A 24,558-nucleotide genomic window follows, 5' to 3' on the forward strand; every position below is an offset into this window, starting at 1 on the left:
TACAATCTTTAATAAATTTATAGTCGACTAGATATGTATTATCTTACAAAATAGTATTTTTTTCGTTGGTTTTTTATGTGATATTACAATTTACTATGTACTTATATGATATGTTTATATGGTGAAAATTTGATGCATCTATTCAGAAGTTATAGAAATATCGAATAAATTAACATTTTTCGTTATTTATAATATGATCCAACATAAAATGTTCATTCTATCGTAATATAGTTTATAGATGAGTAATAAATTAACAGTTTATTCAAGGTGGATACATCCACCTTAAGTATATTATTAATTAATTAATATTTTTTATTATACATGGTAAAAAATACTTGCTCAAAATCGAAAAATAAATAATTATATTATAGAAATTTGTTGTATCTTTGGAATAATATCTACCATATGTACCAGATAGTGATATAAAAATGTGTTTTTAAATGCCTCCTTGTTTTCAACGATCTCGCAATTATGCACGTTGACGAATATTCACTGTATTAGTACAGATTATTTATGATTTATTTTCAATTCGGAATATTATAGGAAAGGGTGTTTTCACAATATTTATTATTTACATTATTATATTATTAGGTATTTAGCAACATAGGTAATTGGATATAATTGAACATTATGTAAGTTTATTTGACGTTTTAATACTTTAACATTTTTTTTTAATAAATACCAGATATTCATTGCCTATATTATATAGTATATATATTATTATAATATACAGGCCCGGATTAATACAATCGTAGACCCTAGGTAAAGCGGTAGCTGGAGGAGGGTCCAGGGGTCCGGACCCTCAAGATTTTTTTAAAAATAGAAATATTTTATAATGATGAATAAAGTTAATTGACTATAAACTTTCAGTATTTAGTATTTATAATTAACACTTTTATATGATAATAATTTTAATAAATCTTTAAAAACAATTAATTTTACTCAGTCTACAAATAAATAAAAAATTAAATTGTCAAAATCATAAAAAAACTTATTTTACGCCAATTTGAATATTTTTTTATCCCTTGTATTTATAAGTATTAAACATAATAATTGTAACAAAAAAAATAGTAACCACACATTTTATTTTTATAGACCCCAAAAATTTTCGTAGGCCCTAGGCACAGTGCCTATAATGCCTATGCGCTAATACGGCCCAGGTAATTTAGATAAATTATACATATTATTTGAATATTAACAAATAATTGAAATGCGGGTGACTTTAATTGGTATAAATATCTTTAATTTTTAATTAAACCATATGAATTATAAATAATAATATAACATAATATTTAATTACGTAATGCAATTATAATATACTACTGATCAATTAAAATTTAAAAGTGTACTTACTATTATTTATTATAAATCGTTATTTTTATTTTTTTTTTTTAATGCCACAGTAAACGCATTTCGTTTATAAACAAATAACTTTCATTATTATACAGGTATTTAAAAAAAGTAAAATTTGTTTTGTGATATTGTACTACCTATATTAGAACATTGAGTCGAGAACAGTGATATAGGCAATGGGTTCCGGACTCCGGAGCACTACATAACTAAGTATAATTTTATATTTTTAGATAAAAAAAAAAAGTTGAAAAGATGTTGTATTTATACCTAATTTGTATAAATGTATAACTTGTATATAAACTGTAAGTGTAAATGCTTTACAACAACAACATAAACATTATTATTATTTAGCATGAATACTTTTTATATTTTATACTTATACTCATATTGCGCCGGTCCTGTGAATACGAATCGAATACGCATAAGGCTGGTGACAGTCAAATTATAATTAAATAAATACTAAATAATATATTTTTATGTATGATATTCCTATAATTGTGTGCGTATATTGGTCAATCAATCTCTCAAAATTCAAATAGGTACTCGATCACTTATTAGCGTCCTCAATAGTAGTTCACGACGCGTCGACGCGTATTATTAAAAAAAAATAGGCAGGGCCGGTCTATGAATTTAAGGTCTATGATCATAATATTATGCTTTATGCATGGTTGCCACAGTTAATAATATCTACCAACATGATAGGTGTATACATTATAGATAATAAAGTAATGAAAAAGGTGCAATGGTGGTGGCAAAAATTCTATTGTTTTATAGGTGCCGCCGTGATAGAAGTAAAGTTGTGTCCGGATATATTCATACTATCACAATAATATTATCGTTGTTCTATGAATGTTGACATTTAAGAATGTAAACATTTTTCGACAATTTTATAATTTTCTTTCATAAGGTTGTTTGTTTACAAATTGCATGATTATTTTGGTCATAAATTTGGTTTTCTATGATATATTTATTTTTTCGTTGATGGATGTGAACTATGACCAAAATTTCGGGAAGGGGGCCTGTAGTAAGTACCTACTGGACACATCATAGAAACTATATTACATTTTCAGATTTTCTTAATTCCCTATTAGGTACTAATATTAACCTATTGGCTATTGCATATAAAATATTTTATTCAGTAATGAATCGTAATCGAAAAAAGGTTCAAGAATAATAGTCTATGAATTATACTTGGATAAAAATTAGGTTTGCGTTATTTCTTATGAAAAATTTTTTAGGTTCGTATTTTCATAAGTAAAAATAAAATAGACGATAGACAGTACCTATGTCAGATCAGTGGCGCACAGTAGATTTTTCACAAAGGTGTCGAAAATATATATTTCGAGGTACCCACCCACCTCCACCAGTAAAATCTGAGTTTAGGCATAGTATAACTCTTATTTTAAGTGTTTTTGGTTTTTTCTTACTAACAAAGATACTAAAAATAAAATTATATATGCAAATATTCATCCTAGTTCACAATTCACACAGCACTAGTCACCTACCAATTCTCTAAGGGGTGTCAGTTGACACCCCTGACCCTCCCTGTGTGCGCCACTGTGTCAGATACGCTATACCTATTTGACTGTATAAAAATATTATCAATATTGAATTGTTTATTGTATCACAATCACAGTTGACTTCTTATTGTCCAGTTAATTTATTAGATATTCAGGTATTCTTAAATATCAGAATAAATAATTATTAATTATTGTGTTCTAGTTCTAAACGTTAGTGCTTACAGTTTTTCCGTTAAAATAACGATTATATGGAAGAAATTCTATTGATAAATATGGTTTGAATAAATAATAATTTGCATCAAAGTCTGTAAGTCACTTTCAATGTTTATAAGCTCATAAAATATTATATTTATACGTATAAGATATTGTAGGCATTTATTTAAATTTGTTAGGAGCGTTTAAATTCAAGTTTTTATGTGTTAAGAAATTAAAATGTATTTTAACGATTAATCCTCAAGTGATATTAAATATTTTGTTATTAAAAAAATATATGTATATAAACCATAGAAAATTGAAACATTCTACAATAATTTAGAAAATCATTGTTTTCACACAATGCAATTTTCAAAGTAATTAGACTTGTTTTAATCCACAACATTTAACATTTAAATTTTTTTTGTAAATGTTGATAAAAGAAAATATATGTTAGGTCAGATTCTTTATAAGTAATATTAATGATATTTTTAAAATATCGAAAATACGGAGGCGAAATGTAAATTAAATTTTTATGTTTGTCAAAATAACGAAAATAGCAAATTATTTCATAGTTGTAAATTTATAAAATGTTCAATTTAATTATAGCAACTTAAAAATGTAATGCATAGTTTTTCATAAGTTTTTACACAAATCTAACTAAAATACTAAAAAATCACAATTTTTGATATTTTATTGAAAAATTACTATTTTAGTAGTTTTTGTTGTTATTCAAATATATTTGTATGCATAATATAATATTCAGTATTGACCATACTTAATTTTTATTCATTACGTTATAGTATTATTTATATACGAGTTTAAATTATACGGTGAAAGTTTCATATTACTACGAAGACTCATTGGCAAAAAAAAAAAAAATATCACAGAGAAATTTAGAATTACTTAAGTAAAACTAAATGAATTTGGTTCTCAAAAATATTTCGTTTTATGGAAGTTTCACTGACTAGTGACCACAGCATTATTAATACCTACTAGCTACTGAAAAGTAATAATAGTTAATAAATTGATATTTTCAATTTTGTTTGAAACTTAAGTAGTAACATTAAAGATTCGAATCGATTATTCCTTAATTACACAGATAAAATGCACATTGTACATTAATTATAATATTTTTATTGCACAAATCTGTGGTTAATCACGACTAAGAATATTGTACGATGCCGCTAGACTGCGTGACGTATGATTTAAGCTCGACACTTATTTACTCGTCCACAGTGGTAAAGCATTTCTGATTGCTATAGCTGGGGCATTGTAGTAGTCAGTAGACACACACTATAATGTAGTGAGTAGTAGTGTCACACTACTACACTACTAACATTAGATGGTAGTGATCTGTATAGTACGTATCGTATCCCATGAAAAGATATTATATTGTCAAGCAGTGTCCTATAATTAGGACGTGATGTTTACATTTATCGACGGACGCTCGCTCCGTGTTTTCCGGCGATTATCAAGTAGAATCAACGGAGAAACGATAACGATAAAAATTTAAAATGATACCATTAGTAACGACAGGCTAACAAAATATAACAATGTACATAAAATATGTAAAATATAATAATACAAAAATATCATGGTAACAAAAGATATTATTGAATATTGAAAGATCTTATAGTATAATATTTCACAATATTATAATGTATCGTGGTTGTTTAGAGCCGAGACGGCAGCTCTCCAAAGTCAGAACCTCCTTGGCGGCGATAATACGTTTATGTCGATTACACTGTCCTTGCATCAGTCGCGCGCGCGGTTCTTTGTTGTCAGCGGTGGCGTTCGCGCTCCATGAGTGGGTGAGGGGCGAGTGGGGGCCGTCGTCGACGTCGTTTTGGGATAACGCGGTCCGCAGTGCCGCCAACGTGGAACGGTTCGCGCGTCGACGCCGCGGTGTCGGGGGTCGCGGTGTGTGGCCGTTCGATGGGCCGGGGGTGATGGGACTACGGCGGTCGGGCCCGACCGACGATGATAGCCAAGCCCCCCAGCCCCGCCACCACCGCAGTCAGTGCAGGACCGCCATTTGCGTTTACCGAGATTAATAATCGTCCGTGTGTGATAGCGTCATTTCGTGTGTACACGGTTTATCGTACGTATTGCCCGTCGGCCACCCGCCAACGATCGACTCTCAGCGTTCCGAATCGTTTTCGAAGGAATTTTTTTTCGAAAAAAAATATACTCAGTCCGAGACAACGAGTTTTATTATGTAGTAACGCGATCGACCGGGCCAAATACGCGTGCGAGCAGCCAGCGCAGTTAAAACCGACGACAAAGAAGTGTAATCGCCCGTTTTTGGGCTGAGAACGATTTATTCAGTTCGTTTTCCACCTGCACGCCACACAACAGTATAGACACGCGCGATGGACACCAGCACCAACGGCGAGACGAAAGAGCCACCGTCTTCGCCTCCGCCTCCGCCGCCGCCACCGCCACCACAGGCGACACTGACGACGGCGTTGACGACAACGACAATGACGACGACGATGTCCATCACGAGCCAGACAACTACGATCACGACGACAATGACCACGACGAGCCCGACGGATCTCTATCAGATGTGTCGTCTGTGCCTGAACACGCTAAAAGCGGATGAAGGCGAATCGGTGTTCAACAACCAGGTGCCCTCGTTGCCGGAGAAAATCTACCGTGTATTCGGGGTAAGCGGACAGTGCCGCGCGTAAATCATAATTATCGTTTTCAATATTATTTGTTTATGGCGGGCGGTCGTCTTGTTAACAGGACGGAAAATATTGTTAACAGGCCGAGATAATACGGGAAAACACGAAAACGTGATAATGCGTTCGGCGGTTGCCGATAATGGCGTTGCGCGGTTTTATCATCGCCGCCGCGACTTATTGTTATTATTATTTCTCTCCCCTTTATCATGCTCACTCCGTCTTTATCTATCCACAATATTTATTTATCTATCCGTCCGTGCATCATACTCTGCGCGGCGTGTCCGTCGCCGTCAACCGCGTATCGTGCGTGCGGTGTACGGCCACCCGCGGAACACGGTTTGCGTCCGGCCGGACGATAATAATCGGCCACCGCGCCAAACCCGTCCGCCGTATCTCGGTAGGCCGCTCGTTTCGTAACGGGCGTGCGCGCGCGATCGGATCGCCGCCGCCGCCCGCGGCCCGCCAACGTTATTGATAATGGCGACCGCTTTATGATAGGCCATTGTTTGGCAGCGCGTAATCACGCGTCTCGCGCTCGCGCGTGCGTACTTGTGTACGCGTGTGATTGCGTTGTCACCGCACACACACGCACATTCGATAATTATCATCACCGCCGTTTTTATGTTTTTATGTTAATATATATATATATATATATTATTATAATGATGTATATAATATAAAATCAACAACTGTGTGTGTAACAATAATACGACGATTGTAAAAACGATTTTCAGCGGAAACCCGAGAATATTAATATTAATGATACCTAATATTATATGGTTGACATTCGTTCGTGTAAAGTAGTAGTATTATAATACTACTCTGTAATCGAACAATCGTTATTATCGGTTAATATTGTTGTACCGTACTACCGTAATGATATTATAATAATGTGTATATTGACATTTTGGCTCTCCGCGTCGTTTTTATCATTGGCACACACATGTTTTAGTGTTACGTACGCGCGTGCGTGCGAGTTATTTTTATTTGATATAATATATTTTTATTTTCGTCCTTCCCTCGTTGCGTGTCCCGCACATTACTTTCCCCCTCCCCCTAACTTTCGGCACAAACAGGTTTTATTTATAGTCGCCACGGTATCTCCCGTGCTCTGCGGCGGCTGTGCCCCTCGTTTTTTTTATCATCACGCCGCCCGCGTTTCATTATCTTTGCTCTGATTGGTTTTTTTCACTCTTTCAGTTTATTTTTCTTGATGTTATTACTCACTGTTTCTGTAGCACCCAATATTCCGGGTCCGATTTTCAAAAAATTATAACTTCACTCGAATAATGACATTATGATACTTGTTGACTTCCGCACGTCTCGGACCAAGATAATATACTTTAGTACCTATCCGCCTTAGTAGAATTTTGATCTTTATCCGTGCCATACATCGTCATCACCACGCGCCGAAAACGTAAATGCGTCGCACATCTGGCGAAAGCGCGCGGTAGTCGGTGGCCGTTTTTTTGCCGTTGACGTTCCAATAATATGTTTTTATGTTTTTTATTTTTTTAGTATACTACATTAATCAGTAGGAAAACAATATTCTTTAATTTTAACCGTCCCTTATTTTTCAAGAAATTTTGAACAATATTTCTCTGACTATCGAGTACAGTACGGTGACAATAATGATCAACTACTGAGTAAATAATAACCTATTATCACCAACAGTCAATTTACAAATTGTCATATAATATCGTACACGCAGCATTCATTGTGATAATAGGTATATACGTATTAGACAACTTATTCATTTATATTTTGTTTTCCTTACTGTAATTAATAGTTATTAATTTATTATAGAATGCTAATAAAATGATATAAAAGAGATAGTTAATTAAATGTTATTTTTACTTTTCCAAGTTAAATGATTTCAGTTTATAATTATATATATTTAATCTGATTATTATTAGAATACTTATTTACCTGTTATAGATTGTTTGTTTTTATTGACCAATTGTTTTACCAATTTTCATGGTTAAATTTTAATAGTATATTCTAATAATGAAACGTTTTATTTAAAAATATATTATTTTATAATTAAAAAATTATTTTTCATCACACTTATATCCTATAATATTCAAAACAATTTTATGTTAAAAAAAACAAAATAGCCTAATAATTATTATTTATAAACAGCTGTTTAATAATCTGGAGTTGATGCATTTAGGACCTGTTAGATGTATTATCATAAAATCAAATTGTAAATTATTGTTTTATAATATAGTATAATGTTACAGAAAAAAATGCAGTCCTGGTAATATATTTATTATTATTATAATATGTTTTAGGTACAAATTACCGATGCTAAAGATTTGCCAAATAAACTTTGCTCAAAATGTGTGCAAAATACTGAACAGTGTTACAGCCATAGAGAAACATATAAACGCCAAGAACGTGTTTTGTTTGACATGATTAAAAAGCCAACAATCGTAAGAATTCCCTTTTTAATGAATAGATAGAATTAAAATTTATATTATTCTAAATTAAAATAGGAGGAAGTTAAGAATTCACCAAATTCTGAATATGTATACAGTCCTGCGGATTCAAATCACTCGTCATCATCGGGTGTATCATCTGACCCTCGTTACGTTAAGGCCAATAATTCAGCTAATAACATGAATAATAGTTCTACTTCTCCACCGTATGAAACAAATGCATCTCTAGCTTCTCATGGTAAGTTTTAAAATATACACTTGAAATATAGTGTATATTTAAATACACTTAGGTATGTAAGTTCATATCACATTTATTCATATATAGTTGAAGTTATTCAAGGGTGTGATGAAATGGCAGCAGAAGTGACAATAGCTCACGATTCGGAAGAAACTGTATCAGGAGATGACACTATTTGTACTGACAATAATGCTGAGTATGGAACATATAATGACGATGAAAATATTATCGTAGTTAAAACTGAACCTGATGACGAATATGATGAGGAATAGTGAGTACAATTGCATATAACTTAAATAAAAATGTATAATTATTTGTTATTATTCACAACCAAACTAATATATTATATTAATAGTTTCAATGGTTTGTATAGTACTAAAAATGATGATGGTAGTGAAAGCTATGACCAACAAGAAGGACCAAAAGTTATTGCTAGTGTTCAGTTCCCAATGGTAAATGGTACAATTGTTAATGGTACTCATAAAATTGGCCAGAAGCAATTTTCTTTAGTTAATTGCATTCCAACATCCTGGGTAAGTTTCATTGAATTCCATAAAAATAATTTATTTTTATTATTTTGACTATTTTATTTTGTTTTTATTAGGCTTCTAGTTCGAGCAAAGACCGTCGTAAGCAAAGTTGTCCGACCAGAGCATTGGAATTAAGTGGTTTTCGTACACAAGTTGCTGGTGATGATACTAATTCATCAGATGAAGGAAATGTTACAAATTGGACAACTAAAAAAATCCGTTCCAATTCCCCTGCTGTTATAGTAAAACCTGCCTATGCATGGCCTAATTTACAAGGCAGTGGTCAAACTTTAATATTTCAAACAAAAGTCAGTACTCAAAATTATAATAGGTGTACAAGTATACTATCATAAAATATTTTTTATTTTTATAGAATCCTGATGGTACAACATCTGAATTACGTCCACAAGTAATGCAAGTTGGTGAATGGGCCAATAATCAAGGTCAATCAAATGCACCGACAGATCCATCAGACCGCATGGGTATGCTGTTATTTGCTGCTACTCATATTCAAGAACTATCCACTGAAAGTGATGATGGTCAGTCTCCTGGCACACCCAAGGGTGCTACTGTGGTACGTGGTAAATTAGTATCATCAGACCAAAAGCGTAAGATATATCAGACACAAGCTACAATTAGGCGGTATTCAGATGGTCATCAAGTACAACAGCAAGTTAAAGATATAAATGCTTCACCAAACATACCCAGGAAACGTACTGTAAGTATAATTATGAGTAATTTATATACTTCATAATTTATTTATTGTAAACAATGTTTTTATTCAGGCAAGGGAATCGTCTGTTCAGAGAATGTGTAGCAATTGTGGAACTACGTGTTCAACAATATGGCGAAGACTAAATGAAGACCCAGTATGTAACGCCTGTGGATTATACTACAAACTACATGGAAAAATTAGACCACCCACCATGAGGCGTGATACCATTCATACTAGACAACGTAGAAAACGATCAGACAACGGTTAGCATTCTCGCCTATATTATTATATTAGAAAAAAATCAAATATATTTCCTTCTTTATTTAAAAACCTAATATATTTCTGTTTTTAAAAAAATTTCGGACGTCTCCTTTCTGTCTTAAACTAACACCCTTCTAGTTACTTTTATTATTCACGTTGTGTAGTAATACTATAGCTAAGTGCCAAATAATTGTATTTTTTTTTTTTTTTTTTTTTTGGTACACTAATATATTTATGCAACCGCAGCACATTAAAAACTAAAATTAAGCGGTGGTCAGGACAATTATACAAGATTTTACGCTTGCTTCAGGTAAGAATGCCAATGCGGTAAAAGTTGATGATATTAAGTCAAATTTCTTGTTTATTATTATTATTTTATTATATTTAAAACAGCTTGTAATATGCTTAGTTTTATTATATTTTTTTTCAAATTAGTTTATTGTTTATATTTAAAAACTCACCATAATTACTAACTTATCACAAAAAGTTTCATAATAAATGCATTATTTTTGTTAGCATGAACATAATACTTTTGTAATCATAACATGTTATAATAAAATTGTGTAAAAATTAAATATGTTTAAAAATATTAAGTATTTATAATTTTTATAATATTAAGTATTTTTTAAATAAATTAGTTGTCAAAAATTAGAAATATTGGGGTTATTAAAAGCGAGACTTAGTTAATAAAAAAAAAAATTTCTTCCTCTTAGGAAAATAGTATAAAAACTAAATGTTTTATATGCTTACATTTGATATATTATTGTTTATTCATTATTTATAGTACATAATAATCATTTAAATATTTAATTAATTAATACAGGATTATAATCAAATTCTTCATTATACAAATTAACTTATTCTACTTTTTTTTGTAACTAGTAAAATTTTAAACTTGATTATATATGTGATAAGAATATTAAATGTATGTTTAAAAAATCCTGTTTTTCGTGATTATATTGAATTGGGCCATATTGTTACTTTTTAATTCTTGTTTTGTGATAACTCGTATTTCATTCCAACTATAAGCATTTTCATGGTGGATAGTTAAGAATATTTGCTTTTTTACTTTCTAATATTATTAGCTAGTGGGTGGTGGTTGTTATTATCTGCTTAACTAAGTAATAAGGATAAATGAACTTGTTAAGAATGTAGTATCTTAAATTTTGTTTAATATGATTTGTAATGCTTAATGGAAATGGGTTCAAAATTGTTAACTGTGTATTACTCTATATAAAAATTCCATTATTATTATTATAATAAATATTTATATTACTATTTAATACTATAAGCCGAAGACATATTGTTTGTGAATTTCACATGCCCACTTACAGCTCACTGTGGAGTCGTCCGATTATGGATCAGAACGGTTAAATATACTTAACAGTTTATTCTTGTGTAGGTATGGACATAAGCATGAATAAGAAAAAAATCAAAATTAAAAAAACAGAAGACGCTAAATTAGAAGAAAGCTATGAAGTAGAGCAACCGCCATCGCCCAATTCAGCAGCTGTACAAACTATAATTGAAGAACCTGTTCAAGATGAAACACCTCTAAATCTTGTCAACAAATAACGAGCATGCGTAATACGCAAGGTTCGTCATATTCCTCATTTTAATTTTTTTTTTTAAATTTTTTTTTTTGTCCTTATGTGTACGTGAGATATTATAGCTTAAGAGAAAATTTGAATTAAGTATCGAATCTGTATTCTTGTTCTTGCACACATTATATCAATAGATTTTAATATTATGCTAAATCAAATTGAGTTTTGATCTACTTTTATTTTTCAATCCAAACCAAACTATAATTCACAATTTTTATTAAATTAATTAATATTCATTTCTTTCCCATTCCATTGTGTTTATGGAGCAACAAATCAACAAACATTCATGTATAATAATATGTGATCAACTGTTTTGATGATCTGTTCAGTTGACTATTTTTTAATTATTTGTCATAATATTAATATTTCTTTCTAAGACAATGTGCCCTTACCTTTTTGTATATTAAAGTATGTATCTCTCACACCAACAAAATGATAGTAGGAGCTCTCTAATCATAAATTCTCTTATTTTTGGTTTCTTTATTAAGCTTACATAAAGAGTCTACCTCTATTGTGATGCACTATAATCTCCCTACTTATTTTTGAACGTAAATCTAACTTTAACTGTATATACTTTAATATTAATGTATACAAATTTTAAAGTTAATCTTACAAAATATATATTTATATAATATATTATATGTATATTGTATATTTTATATATCATATATTATTAATATTTTTACATATTTTTTTTTTTTTTATTAACTTTTTATGTATAAAAACTGGTATTAACATTGTAAATAAAAATAATTAGGCCATTTTCATTCAAAGGGTAATCTCGTGTATTAGTAATAGAAATATTTTCTGATCTAAATTTATTGAAAGTATTTAGGTTCTTGAGCTTAAGTTTCTATCGATGATTTATTTATATTTAGTTTGCATTTAGATAACATACTTTTTTCTATTTATAGAATTTAATGTTGGTTATAGAGAATATATAGCTTTAATTTACAGTGGCCATGAATTGTCCACTTGAAATTTGTAAATGCCTAAAAATATTTGTCTTAACTATATGGTTTAGAAAACTATTATTTTACAATCTAATTGTAGAAGTAATATAGTATAGTATGAATGGATAAGTTACGAAATTAAAATTAATTATAGAAGTTGATAAGACAACCAACAGAAAACATTTGTTTTCTTTAAATACATAACGACGACTGAATTTAAACAATACATACTTTATATATGTTTATGTATGGTAGACACATGTATATAACTTTGTGATTTATGAAATATAACTTCTGTATTTAAATTAGTATTCACATTAATGATATTTGAAAAAAATTATATTTGTCAAAAAAATTAAATTTTATAAAATGCAAAATTAATAAATTAATGCATCTATTGATACACAAAAATAAATTTGCATTTTTATGCTGCACTCTATTAATGAAAAGAACAGTTTCTTAAAAACTTGTTAAAGTATATAATGTTTATTTATTTTTATGTGCGCTTTGATTAATAAATTATAGCAATAATTTCCTTAACATTAGTTGTTGTATAAAGAATATTTTTTCAATTGGTATCATGTTTAAATATATTTATTTATTTGTTTTGTAAACATCTATCTGTACTTATATTGATTATCTTTTTTTTCAAAATCTGTTAGATTGCATTTATATTATGTAGGATTGATATATTTATGTTATTTCCTGGTATTAAAACCATACACTATTAAATATACATACATAAGATATCTTTAAATTATTATTATTTTTCACAATAATTTTATTACTTAAAACAGGTTAGTTATATGTTTATAATATAGCTTCTAATGATATTATAATTTTAGAGATATACCATTCAAACCAAGATATTAATTGTAAAAATTGAGTAATAATAAACATTTAAAATATTATTTTATTAATTAAATGTATTTTTATTGCTATTGAATAAACCTACAGTTTCCTAATAGTTCAAATTTATAAATTATAATAAATAATATATTTATAGAAGTTAGCTGCAAACTTGGAACTAACAAAAATAAATTGTTAATGAGAAAATAATTTTATCTATTTTATTTGTTTCTTAACCATACAATTATACTGTTTAAACCTTAAAATAATAGTTGATTAATATTCATAAAAATATTATTATTAAGTATACCATACCAATATTTTATTAATATCAAGCTTTGAAACCACTGTTTATTATAATATACTATGATTGAAACTTTACAAATACTTCCAAAACTGTATAATTCAATAATATTATCATTAGAAAATGAAAATATCCAATCATACGTATGATAAATAAATTTGAATAAAATAATTAATGTAATTGAAAAAAAAAAATGTTTAATATTCTATTGGACTTGCTTTTGTAAGGTGTTGTTATTTATTGTTTAAGCCTTATAACAAAAAATCATGCTTTATTGTGGCTGGTTAAAATTGTCTAATGATTTCCAATATTTATCATTCATATAATATAATAGTGTTATATAATGTAGATCTGATTATATTATATTATAATTTATCTCTGAATTTTTAAAAAAAATATGTGTAATTTCAGCAATTATCTCATCAGGTAAGTACATTAAATTATTTATTTTTCAATAATTGGTTATAAAAATCAAAAATTTGTATAATTATATTTAAGAGAGTATAATTGCTAATGCTGTAAAAATTAGAAAATCATAATTTTTTCATCAAAGATGTAATTATAAACAATTTTTTGATCAGTTTAATAAGAATAAATATTGTTTAATAAGAGTGCTATTGAAGTGTGAATTTCAATAAAATTTGTACATATAAAAAAAAACTAATAGTATTTAAGAAGAAAACTTAGTCAATTTCGTGAATTTAATTATTTAAATTTAAATTCTAAGGTATAATCTTTAATAATAGTGAATTATTTAATGATAATTGCATTATTATGATAGCAATCACCGGTCAAACACTCAATTTCTTATATCTTCATTTAATAATTTAATAATTTATTGTATTTATGATATTTTTTTTAACAGCTTATAATTCTATACGATATTTATGATTTATTATTTATTTATATATTTTATAATTGACTTAAAAATTATATTTGTAATTTAAAAAAAAAAAAACATATTTTACGTTTATTTCGTAATTCTTTACGTGTCACGTTTTTCTTAGATTCGTGGATTTCACAATGAAAAATAATATAATAATATACTATAATATTTCAAATTAATGTAATATTATTTTATTATTTTTAAACGGAACGTGAATTCCCTCCTTATTACTTGTTGCGCTGCAATAAAAGATATTTCTTCCAATTATGTACATCTCATGGAAAAGTGAATATGGCGGTAACCAATAATTGTGATTAGTCATGAATGCATGGTTGGAGATTCAAATGGTATTTGCTAAGCCGCTAAGGTAGTAAGATGAGTGACCATTTATTTTAATTACCAATTTCAGCTGTTGATATTTGAACAAAAGTGCAATGTTTTCACATCAGAATTGTTTAGTAAGTACCTATATACATATTAATATATTACTATCCACAACAGGACTAGGATACTAGGAACAAGGCTTAGAATTTTCAGCAGTGTTGGTACAGACATTTTGACGACGGTAAATATATAAAATCGTAATTTTTATTTTGATTTTAATGCACATTGTATTCATAATTTCGATATTTTTAAATATTATTTTATTTCAATTGCTTATTAGTTATTACAGTGTAACTACTATAAATACCGGACACCCTCGGTCGCTGAAATTGTTAGCTTGTCCGCTAATTAGAGGTGTCCGGTATTTTTAAGGAGAAATAATATTAAAGAAATAAAAAATTTAAATTATAGTTAAAAAGTTGATTTATTTATTTAGTTATACAAATACATAAGTATAAATTTAATTTATTTTTGTTTTAATTATTTTTAAAAATTCGTAGGTAAAAAGTTTAAAAAAAATTGATAATATAAAAATTAAAACTAACATACATTAAAAAAATCAGTTACTTTAAATTTTTTCATATTTTGACACGGTCATTTCGTATGTGCATGCATTTTCTTATTCTACAAATTAACGACAGAAATAATTAAAATCAAAAGTTAAAATGTCATTTAAGTGTTCGGTATTTAGAGGTTTTCCTATAGAAAAGTAGTGAAAATATTCCCGTTCCTCAAAAAATATTTGCTATTTAGAGGTGTTCGTTAAGGGAGGTTTCACTGTAAAAAAGTATAGGCATACATCTAGTTTAGCACCTATACGCCAGTTTTTCAATTTTTTTTTCGAAAACCTGTGTATTTCAATGAGTTTAGAACGATGGTACAAGAAGAAATGGGCGCAAATCATTAGTTTTTGAGTTATAGTCTTACAAAGTTCACGATTTTTGGTTTTTTATGCATCTGCACTACAATTATTCAATTTTACCATATTTAAAACAAATTTTCATTCAAATCAACGTTTTAAAAATTACGGCGAAAAAATAAATTATCTGAAACCAATGTCGAGCTAGTTATCACGCCAGATGTATATTTGCTTTTAATAATTTTGTTTTAATTTCGAGACCATGATGGTTTTATATAAGGTTGTATGTCATTTGGTTCGATAATTTAACCTCCGGCGACAATTGATCCGCAATATTTGATCCGGTTTAAGAAGAACCTGAACCAAAAATATCCTGCTAAAAAACGTCCTGCAACAAATAAATATTTAGAATATTATTTTATTTTCATAATTTATAAAGACGTCAGGTAAAATAAATAATAATCAGTTAATATATAAATAATGAATTATTTTTAAGGCAGTGGTTACAACCGGTGAGGGAATATAGTGATGATGGTTGATGGAATTACGAAAATAATTTTGTTGTTTTACAATGTTTTTATATCCAATAATTGTTTCTTATACTTATTATTATTACTTCGTAAGTTGATTTATAAAAATTTTTTAAAATGATGGAAATAATAAAAGTAAATAGTTGTATATTGTATAAATTTATAGTTATTTTATATGATTTTTATGTACCGCTCACAAAAAAAAATTCGCCAAAACTTTAACTTAGGAAGGGGGATGAGATTTTTGTAAATTTACAAGGAGGGCATAGAATGAAAAAGGTTGGGATTCCTAACCTTGGGAACAATGGGAACCACTGGTTTAAAGAATAATAATATAAAATAATATAGTAGAATTATAAAAGTAATATAGAATTAAAATTAATAGCAAGTCGAGGGATGTTTTCGATTTTAATTGTCAGAGCGAGTGTCCTGCTGGGTGTATATGAATATACCATAAATTTCAATTAGTTATAACTTAAAAATAAGTTTGATCACTAAATTCAGACTCAACAGCATAACATTATTGGGATTTATAATATAACCTATAGGTTTTAAATGTAGGATCAAATAAATTTTTTTAAATGAAATGCATCTATACGTATTTGACATATTTTGGATAAGTAATAAGATACCTAAAAGTTTGTAACTGGAAAACTAATATCGGAATATATTTAAAGTATGTACTAAGTTTGTAGACAAGTAGTTGTTATATTATTAAAAAAGTCAATGGTGAGGACCACTATATACCTACGGATCTGCTGAAACGATTAACGAAATGAAACCATGTATAGATAAAGTCCGATTGTCATGACGTGAAAAAACAATAAAAATATACAGCTGACAGTAATATGGATAAAACTAGGATTGTATATTATATTGTGGTGCTTTCAAAAAGAATATATGTACCTGCTTAAATAGTATTTTTTTTTTTTGGTAAATATAATACGATATGAGTTACTGTCTTACTGAGTACATTTAAAAAATTAATTAATTTTAGTGAAAACGTATATATTATATTATTATCTTAGTTGCTATGATAAAAAACGAAAAATTTGTATTAACATTATGCTGCTGTGTCATAGAAAAAATTGAATATTAAGCAAATAAAATAAATTATGACAACTGCACAAAATTATATTCTTATTACAGTAGTAAATCCAGTAAATATAATTTGTCTAACATTGGATGGGTCCTATTTTTGCAAGGTTCAACGACATTATAGGTATCTTTATGAAATCAAGAAAGATGGACAATCATTAATTAATTTATAGCGTAGATATTTCTTTACAATAATAATATGTATTCAACTAATATAAGCGTGATTCTATAAAGGATGATTCACTAATAATACCTAAGTACACTTTTTGCTGCAGTAAAATGATAATTATTTATGTTCAATGATAAATAAATGATAAATAAAATGTCATTAAAAAAGTTATTAAACATATTAATATATTATACAATTTGCATTATTATACATCCAAAATATTTAATTACTTGTATGCCATTTTCCGTATTAATACCTATAGCCTATAGGTATAGTAAATTTATCATATTTTGCAGGAATTCAATAATATACTAGGTATATACTCGTAAATATTAAATTATGAAGAATATAAATATTTTAATGAATTTAGAATTTGGATACTAGGTATTCATTTCCTATTACCTAGTTATCTATAGTTACCTAATTAAAAAATTCAATGTTTTATAGTATAACAAATTGTATTACCTAGTTATAGTTGCCAGATGAGACGTGATGAAAAATAATTAAATTACAGTTATAATATTTAATTTTAGGTAGTAACTTAAAATTGATAACACATGATCTGCATCCTACATGGCTGCATATATCTGTGTAGGACTGTAAATACCAAAGTATATATATTGGCTATATTATATTGTATAATTACTTACTAATGGCATAAAAAGTTACCTACAGGCTAAAATATATCAATATCCAACTATATAAACATTTAATAGATATTGTGTTATATACTTCTATTACACAGTCGACATGTCGACATACGGTACAAATAGCTGGTATACTGACAAAATATCACCGGTAAAATGTCGCGAAACCAATACAGTGGACGCTGCTTTATAAGACTCAGTACTCAGAAAGTACTTACTTTATTGATAATACTTATTAGTTATTACTTATTAATATAAAATATATGTTATATATATACATTAAACACATACAAAATTCAAAAACAAATAATTATAAGTATTTGAAAAATTCACAAAATGTTTATATTATCATTTTTTTATACACGATACAAATATTTTGACTTTTTGAGCTCTTTTTAAACATTAAAAATTTTCAACTTTTTTCAAGTACCTAGCTATTGTTGATAAAAAAATATTTAGTGTTGTTAAAAATGCTTAAAATAGAATAAACAAGGTCTTTATAACTGTCTATTAAAGCTTTTTAAAAATATTAAAGATACATATAGCCACTATTTTTTTAATAAGTATTTTAATAAAATTGGTTAAAATTACAAAATTCGCCATTTATTTTGTAGTGAACAATAAATATTTGTTTAAATCTAAGTCTTGAATAATACTTTGAATAAAAGGTTGCTCATAAGTAGTAAAGTTTATATAAGTAAACCAGAAAATCTAAAACATAAAAACCAAAAAAATTTTTTATCGACATTTTAAGTTAAAATTTGATAGTGAAATTACATACATATTTAAACGATAAATAACGATGTTAATTATTTTATTTTGATTCAAAAACATTTTTTATGAGAATTTAAAACATTTACGCACGTTTATATTTATTATGAATCTTACTATTCAAAACAACGTTTTCAAAATATTTTAATTCATTTTAATGCATTACTTATTTTTATCTTGAACCTAATCAAACTGTTTTACGATAACTCATAAGTTTATAACAATTATTATATAATATAGTAATAGTATACATCTAACAAATAAAAAATATGTATAATAATATAGGTAGGTATATACTTGTAAATATAATAATAAAATATTATATTATATTTATTATTATTATAAATTATAATTATATTTTATACATTAATAATAAAATAAATAATAAATGCTATGTTATTCCATAAAAATAAAATAAACCTCCCGTTATATCATTTATCAATAGTAAAATAAATTATATAAGCATTATTAGTTATATTAAATATTTTAAATATATTAAAAGTAAAACGTTAAAACAAACGTATACAATTAAGACAGTTAAGTTATTTATTGGTTAGGATAGTACCTATTCCAATCTTTCTTGAATTTAATTAACTAAGTATATACTTACTTGCTTAAAATTACAAGTACAATCATTGTATTTAAAAACTGAATTCTCTGCCCCGCCCCCTGTTCGCTTTTTTATATGAGCTAAGATTGATTGAGAGCTTATAACTAAATACAAAAATCTGAACAACAATTAATACAAACATAATAAATTAATATGATTTTAAATAAAATATAATACATAGGTACTGCATTAACACATTACTATACTATAATGTCTCATTAAGTATAATACTTATAATTGATTTATCTTTAAATTTGCACTCAATCCTACTTTTATACTGATAAAATACAATGTATCATTGACCATCATGTGTTAATATACTTATAATCTCTTTACATGAAACGAATAATCTCTTTTTCAAAATTGTATTCCTTTTAGTCTTTTATTTATTAATTGTCATGGCAAATATCAGAATGCAAGTTTTGCTGATGGGAATTTTAATCTTTTCAAGACAAAAGATCTTCCGTTTGTATTAAATATTATGCGTGGGGTATAAACAATATCATTCATTACCCTTCTTGTGTCTTGTCAAAGATGTAATATTGTTTCGTCGTCTTCAATCACTAATAATTAAGTTCCGTTATATAAACCATCAGAAATATATAAATTTCTTAATATTATGTTAATAGAACATATTATAATTTTAAATTAAATGGAGAGGGTGGACATCCTAAAGGTTCAGGGAGCAAGATACTCATTGATATTAATATACTTGTTTATCTGTTTATTTTTTCACTAATTTTTAATTCTTTTATTTCTTATGAAAGATAAAATTTACAAAAGAAATCTAATATTGAATACCAATATTTTACGTCAATACATCATAAATATATACGTATATATGTTTGACAATAATTATGAATAATCATCGATTATACGACGAACTATTTTTCAAGAATATAGAATAATAGAGGAATCAGGGATGTAAATAATTATAAATGTATAAACCAATAAACCTATAAAATTTATATTATATATAATATTATGTAGGTACTTTATTCCTCAACTCTCAAGTCCTTGCCTCCATCGCGCCGTAATTAAAACAAAGTATAGGTGCATAGTGCATTTAAAATTTGTTACACTTTTTTTTCTTTATCAGTATTGAGGTTTTGGAATAAATAAATAATAATATAATATATTATATCTATATTAATTATTAACTTAACTGTAAACATATTATTTATAGTAAATTACCTACGTATACGTGTTATATTAAATACGTATACCTACATTATAAATATCTAAACTTGATAATTTGTAAAATATTAGATAACCGTTGTCTCTATTTATAAGGAGGGTATAAAACAAGTAATACCATCAAATAAAAAACATTTTTTTTTTGTTTTTTTACTATTTATTTGTAACTAAATACTAAATAGTATATAATATGTTCTGTTTCAAGTTTCAACAATATTATTTTATTTATTTTAAGAATCTGGCAAGTTACCCATTTATTAATAATATGCACGCGTATAATATACACAAACTTTTATAAACTATACTTAACTTTGTTTTTTTTTATTTCTCGATATTATACAATACAAAAAGTATAGTTGTTTTATGTACTGTAAAATCAAATACTTATAAGATATATACATGCAGTATTTTAGTAACTAAATAAATATTATTAAATATTATTTGATTTCAGAATTGTTAGTATTTATATTATGTGTAAAGATACTCATATATCTTAGGAGGTTCTACATGTCTACATATTTTATAGACAATTTAAACTTTAAACATTTAAATAATATATACTAGTGGTATTACTAAAATACTAATACTACATGTACCTATAGTGATTTATATATTATGTATAAATTAATATATTTTTGTATTATTATAATACACTATACCTATATATTTTTATTTAATAATAATTGTACAGTACCTACTTACTTACCTTATAATAGAAGTCACTGTTCAAAAATTAAGATTTATAGGAATATTATTTTTTAAGTTATAACTTATAAGTATTTAAGTATTGAATTTATGTATACAAAGGTATTAAGTACATTTGTACTAAATTAAACTGTTAAGTCTTAAACATATATTTTAAATTATTGAGTAGATTTTTCAATAGATATTATATCATTTTTAGAGAACAATATATATGTTTATAGGTAATTCTAAAAACTTAACTCTAAGTAAAATCAGCATAATTTTACGTTTTTTAGTCCAATCATAAAATATGTAATATTGCCGATAAATATTCAAAAATATTTAACATTATAATTAACTACACAAATACAATTTGTTAAAAGATTTTAAAATGTTTATAGGTTTGATTAGCTCATTGTTAATTCTAAATACCTAAGTATAAAATAAACATATTAGATAATCTATAACTTCATCATCATTCTACATATTTTATTAATATATTTATAACATTATATCTATATTACATTTATTTTTTATAAATAATGCTATAATGACCAAGCTACCAAGCTATACATGTATAATATGCTTCACATGATAGTTTTTGGTTTTATGTTCATATATTGTGTTGCATACATTTACTATAATGTATAATTTTATAATTATATGCATTTTGAAGGTAAACAACGATTATTGTTGTCAGAAAATATTTTAAAATGGATATGTGCTAAATGAAAGTTCACTGATTATTATTATATTCACTTATTAACTCAAAACCAGGTCAATATGTTAATACGTTTGTTGAAATTAATTGCTATAGGGTTGCCTCGTGAGGATTTATCAATTTAAAGTGGTGGGATAATGCAGACTCGATTTTATAGTACTGTTTTAATTTAGTGAATCTTCGTGGGACACCGTATTGTTGTGCGTACATCATCGTTGTATTATATTATATATGTATTGTATATTTACCTATGCCCTAAATAGGCTATACTGCAACTAACTATAATATGGCTACTATGATAGGTGTATCTACTATATAAAGTATATTATTTTATATAACACACGAAATACAACTAATATACATACTATACGCATATTATGTATACAATTAAAAGAATTATGTATTATAAAATATTGTAATATTTATTTGGATAAATATTTTAGCATATCAAATTATAACTATGTTATGTTATTTATACATTATTGCCTAGTGGCCTAATATTCATTTCATTCTTTTGTCATAAAAATAAAAATATATACATGAGATAATTAGTAATCAATATTATATAACATTCAATTTTAGCTGATGATACTTATAGTTAGATATTACTTAATTAGGTATATGTACTATATACTGTATTTGCAATATGCACAGTGCGTATAATGTATATTACGTAGATACATATTAGCAGTGAATAAGATTGTCCGTTGTCCGTGATTGTAATATAATATTATATAATAAATATCGAGTAAATCCTATTATAGGTACCAGGTGGCAGGTACCTATACAAATACGATAACGAAAAATTAAATTGGGGTATGTACGCCTGATATTGTGATAAAATTGCAGGTATACTCGTAAATTAAAGGTATGTTATTGTAATTCGTATGAATAACAATATTGATGATTTTTCCTTTTTCAGATAAATTATAATTATTGTCACCATTTGCACAATAGAATAATTCAATAATACCTATAAACTGTATTATAGACATTACACGTATGTATAATAATGTTCAAAATACATAAACAAGTTATATTTTTTTTACTATAATAGAAGTTATATATGGCTATTTATCATATTTTATTAATTAAAATTCAATGATGCTGTTTTTTGAATGATTTTTAATTTGATGTTGTATATTAGAGTTCAGGATACCTGGATACATGAGTTTTTTTTAGGCAAATGAAAGTTTTAGACGTCTTATACAACATATTATGCATCAATGACCAAGTGGTTAAGTTTCTTCTAACTCAACAAATAAAAATAAATCTTTATATTATAAAAAAAATCAAACTTCACTTTCGAGACATTTTGCTTTATTGTTTATAGATTTTCCGAAGGATTTTCTGAAAAAAAACTTAAAAGTAGAAAAACTGATCAAAAAAGCATAAATAATCAGAAAAACTGGAAATAAGCGTATTTTTTAAAAATCGTTGAAAAAACAAAATAAAACACTTTCAAATTTCATAATTGAACGTGTTTTAACATGGCATGCACTTCCATAGCACTTTGCTACATTTTAAGTTAATCCATAAAAATATGCAAATGCTTTAAGTTCCGGGTCCATGGTTTTAATATAACGTAAATATAATTTGAAAAATGGAAAAAATTATAGGATCAAATTCTAAACTTATATATTGCAGGTATAAGTACCGTTTTTATTTATTATATCATATCTACGAAATGTTTTTCAATAAAAAAAAATAACTGCTTACTTACAACTTATTACATTTATTCTGTAAAATATTTAACACAGGTCTCGAGCATCTATAGGTACAGCTGTACAGCTTTGCGGTTTACTATCGAGTATCGGTGTATATGTATATGCCTAATTAAACAACGCACAAGTGTAGAGCAACAAGACGACAACCGTAGTTGACGGCTGAGATAACAATAGTATAGGTACGTATAATTTCGTGTATATTGTAATTTTTAATATAAAAAAAATTAAAATACCAATAATAATCGACAATATAAAACCTTAGCGTGAATAACAAATTAATATTATTATCTATAGAAATGTCGTCATATGCATATTTTTTTATTATTTATTGTTTCTGCTCGTTTCTGCAAGACACAATGTGCAGCACCGATGAAAATTTTAATATGTATGGACACATAACTTAATCGTTTAAGTATCTATGTTCGAATGTACGTCTTAAACTACAATACTTAACTATCTAGATATAGATATTTACTACTGCATGATACTTACATACTTAAAATTGTCTATATAATATAAACAGTTAACTAAATTAAGTTGTAACTTATGTCAATAGTTAACAAATAATATATTTATATATTTAACTCTTAAGGTGTATTATCAATAAGGAGAAAAATATTTA

At 27.0% G+C, this 24,558-nt stretch overlaps 1 protein-coding gene across 4 annotated transcripts; it reads left to right on the top strand.

Annotated features, from left to right (window-relative positions):
- Positions 1–5,102: 5,102 nt before the first annotated feature.
- LOC113548436 lies at positions 5,103–11,705 on the top strand. Of its 4 annotated transcripts, XR_003404884.1 has the most exons (10): positions 5,103–5,737; positions 8,053–8,193; positions 8,257–8,437; positions 8,525–8,708; positions 8,793–8,970; positions 9,042–9,275; positions 9,341–9,685; positions 9,753–9,945; positions 10,190–10,253; positions 11,346–11,483. XR_003404884.1 is itself a non-coding variant. In XM_026949314.1 (9 exons), exons 1-9 carry the CDS (start codon positions 5,441–5,443, stop codon positions 11,516–11,518), a joined length of 1,908 nt encoding a protein of 635 aa, XP_026805115.1. In that variant the 5' UTR covers positions 5,103–5,440; the 3' UTR covers positions 11,519–11,705. The 4 variants fall into 4 exon arrangements, 3 of the variants coding, with proteins under 3 accessions (XP_026805115.1, XP_026805114.1, XP_026805113.1); XM_026949314.1 differs by lacking the exon at positions 10,190–10,253 and having other exon boundaries at positions 8,811–8,970; positions 11,346–11,705; XM_026949313.1 differs by lacking the exon at positions 10,190–10,253 and having other exon boundaries at positions 8,531–8,708; positions 11,346–11,705.
- The last annotated feature ends 12,853 nt before the right edge of the window (positions 11,706–24,558 follow it).

The sequence above is a fragment of the Rhopalosiphum maidis genome, chromosome 1 (assembly GCF_003676215.2).
Source record: "Rhopalosiphum maidis isolate BTI-1 chromosome 1, ASM367621v3, whole genome shotgun sequence".
Taxonomy (NCBI): Eukaryota; Metazoa; Arthropoda; class Insecta; order Hemiptera; family Aphididae; genus Rhopalosiphum; species Rhopalosiphum maidis.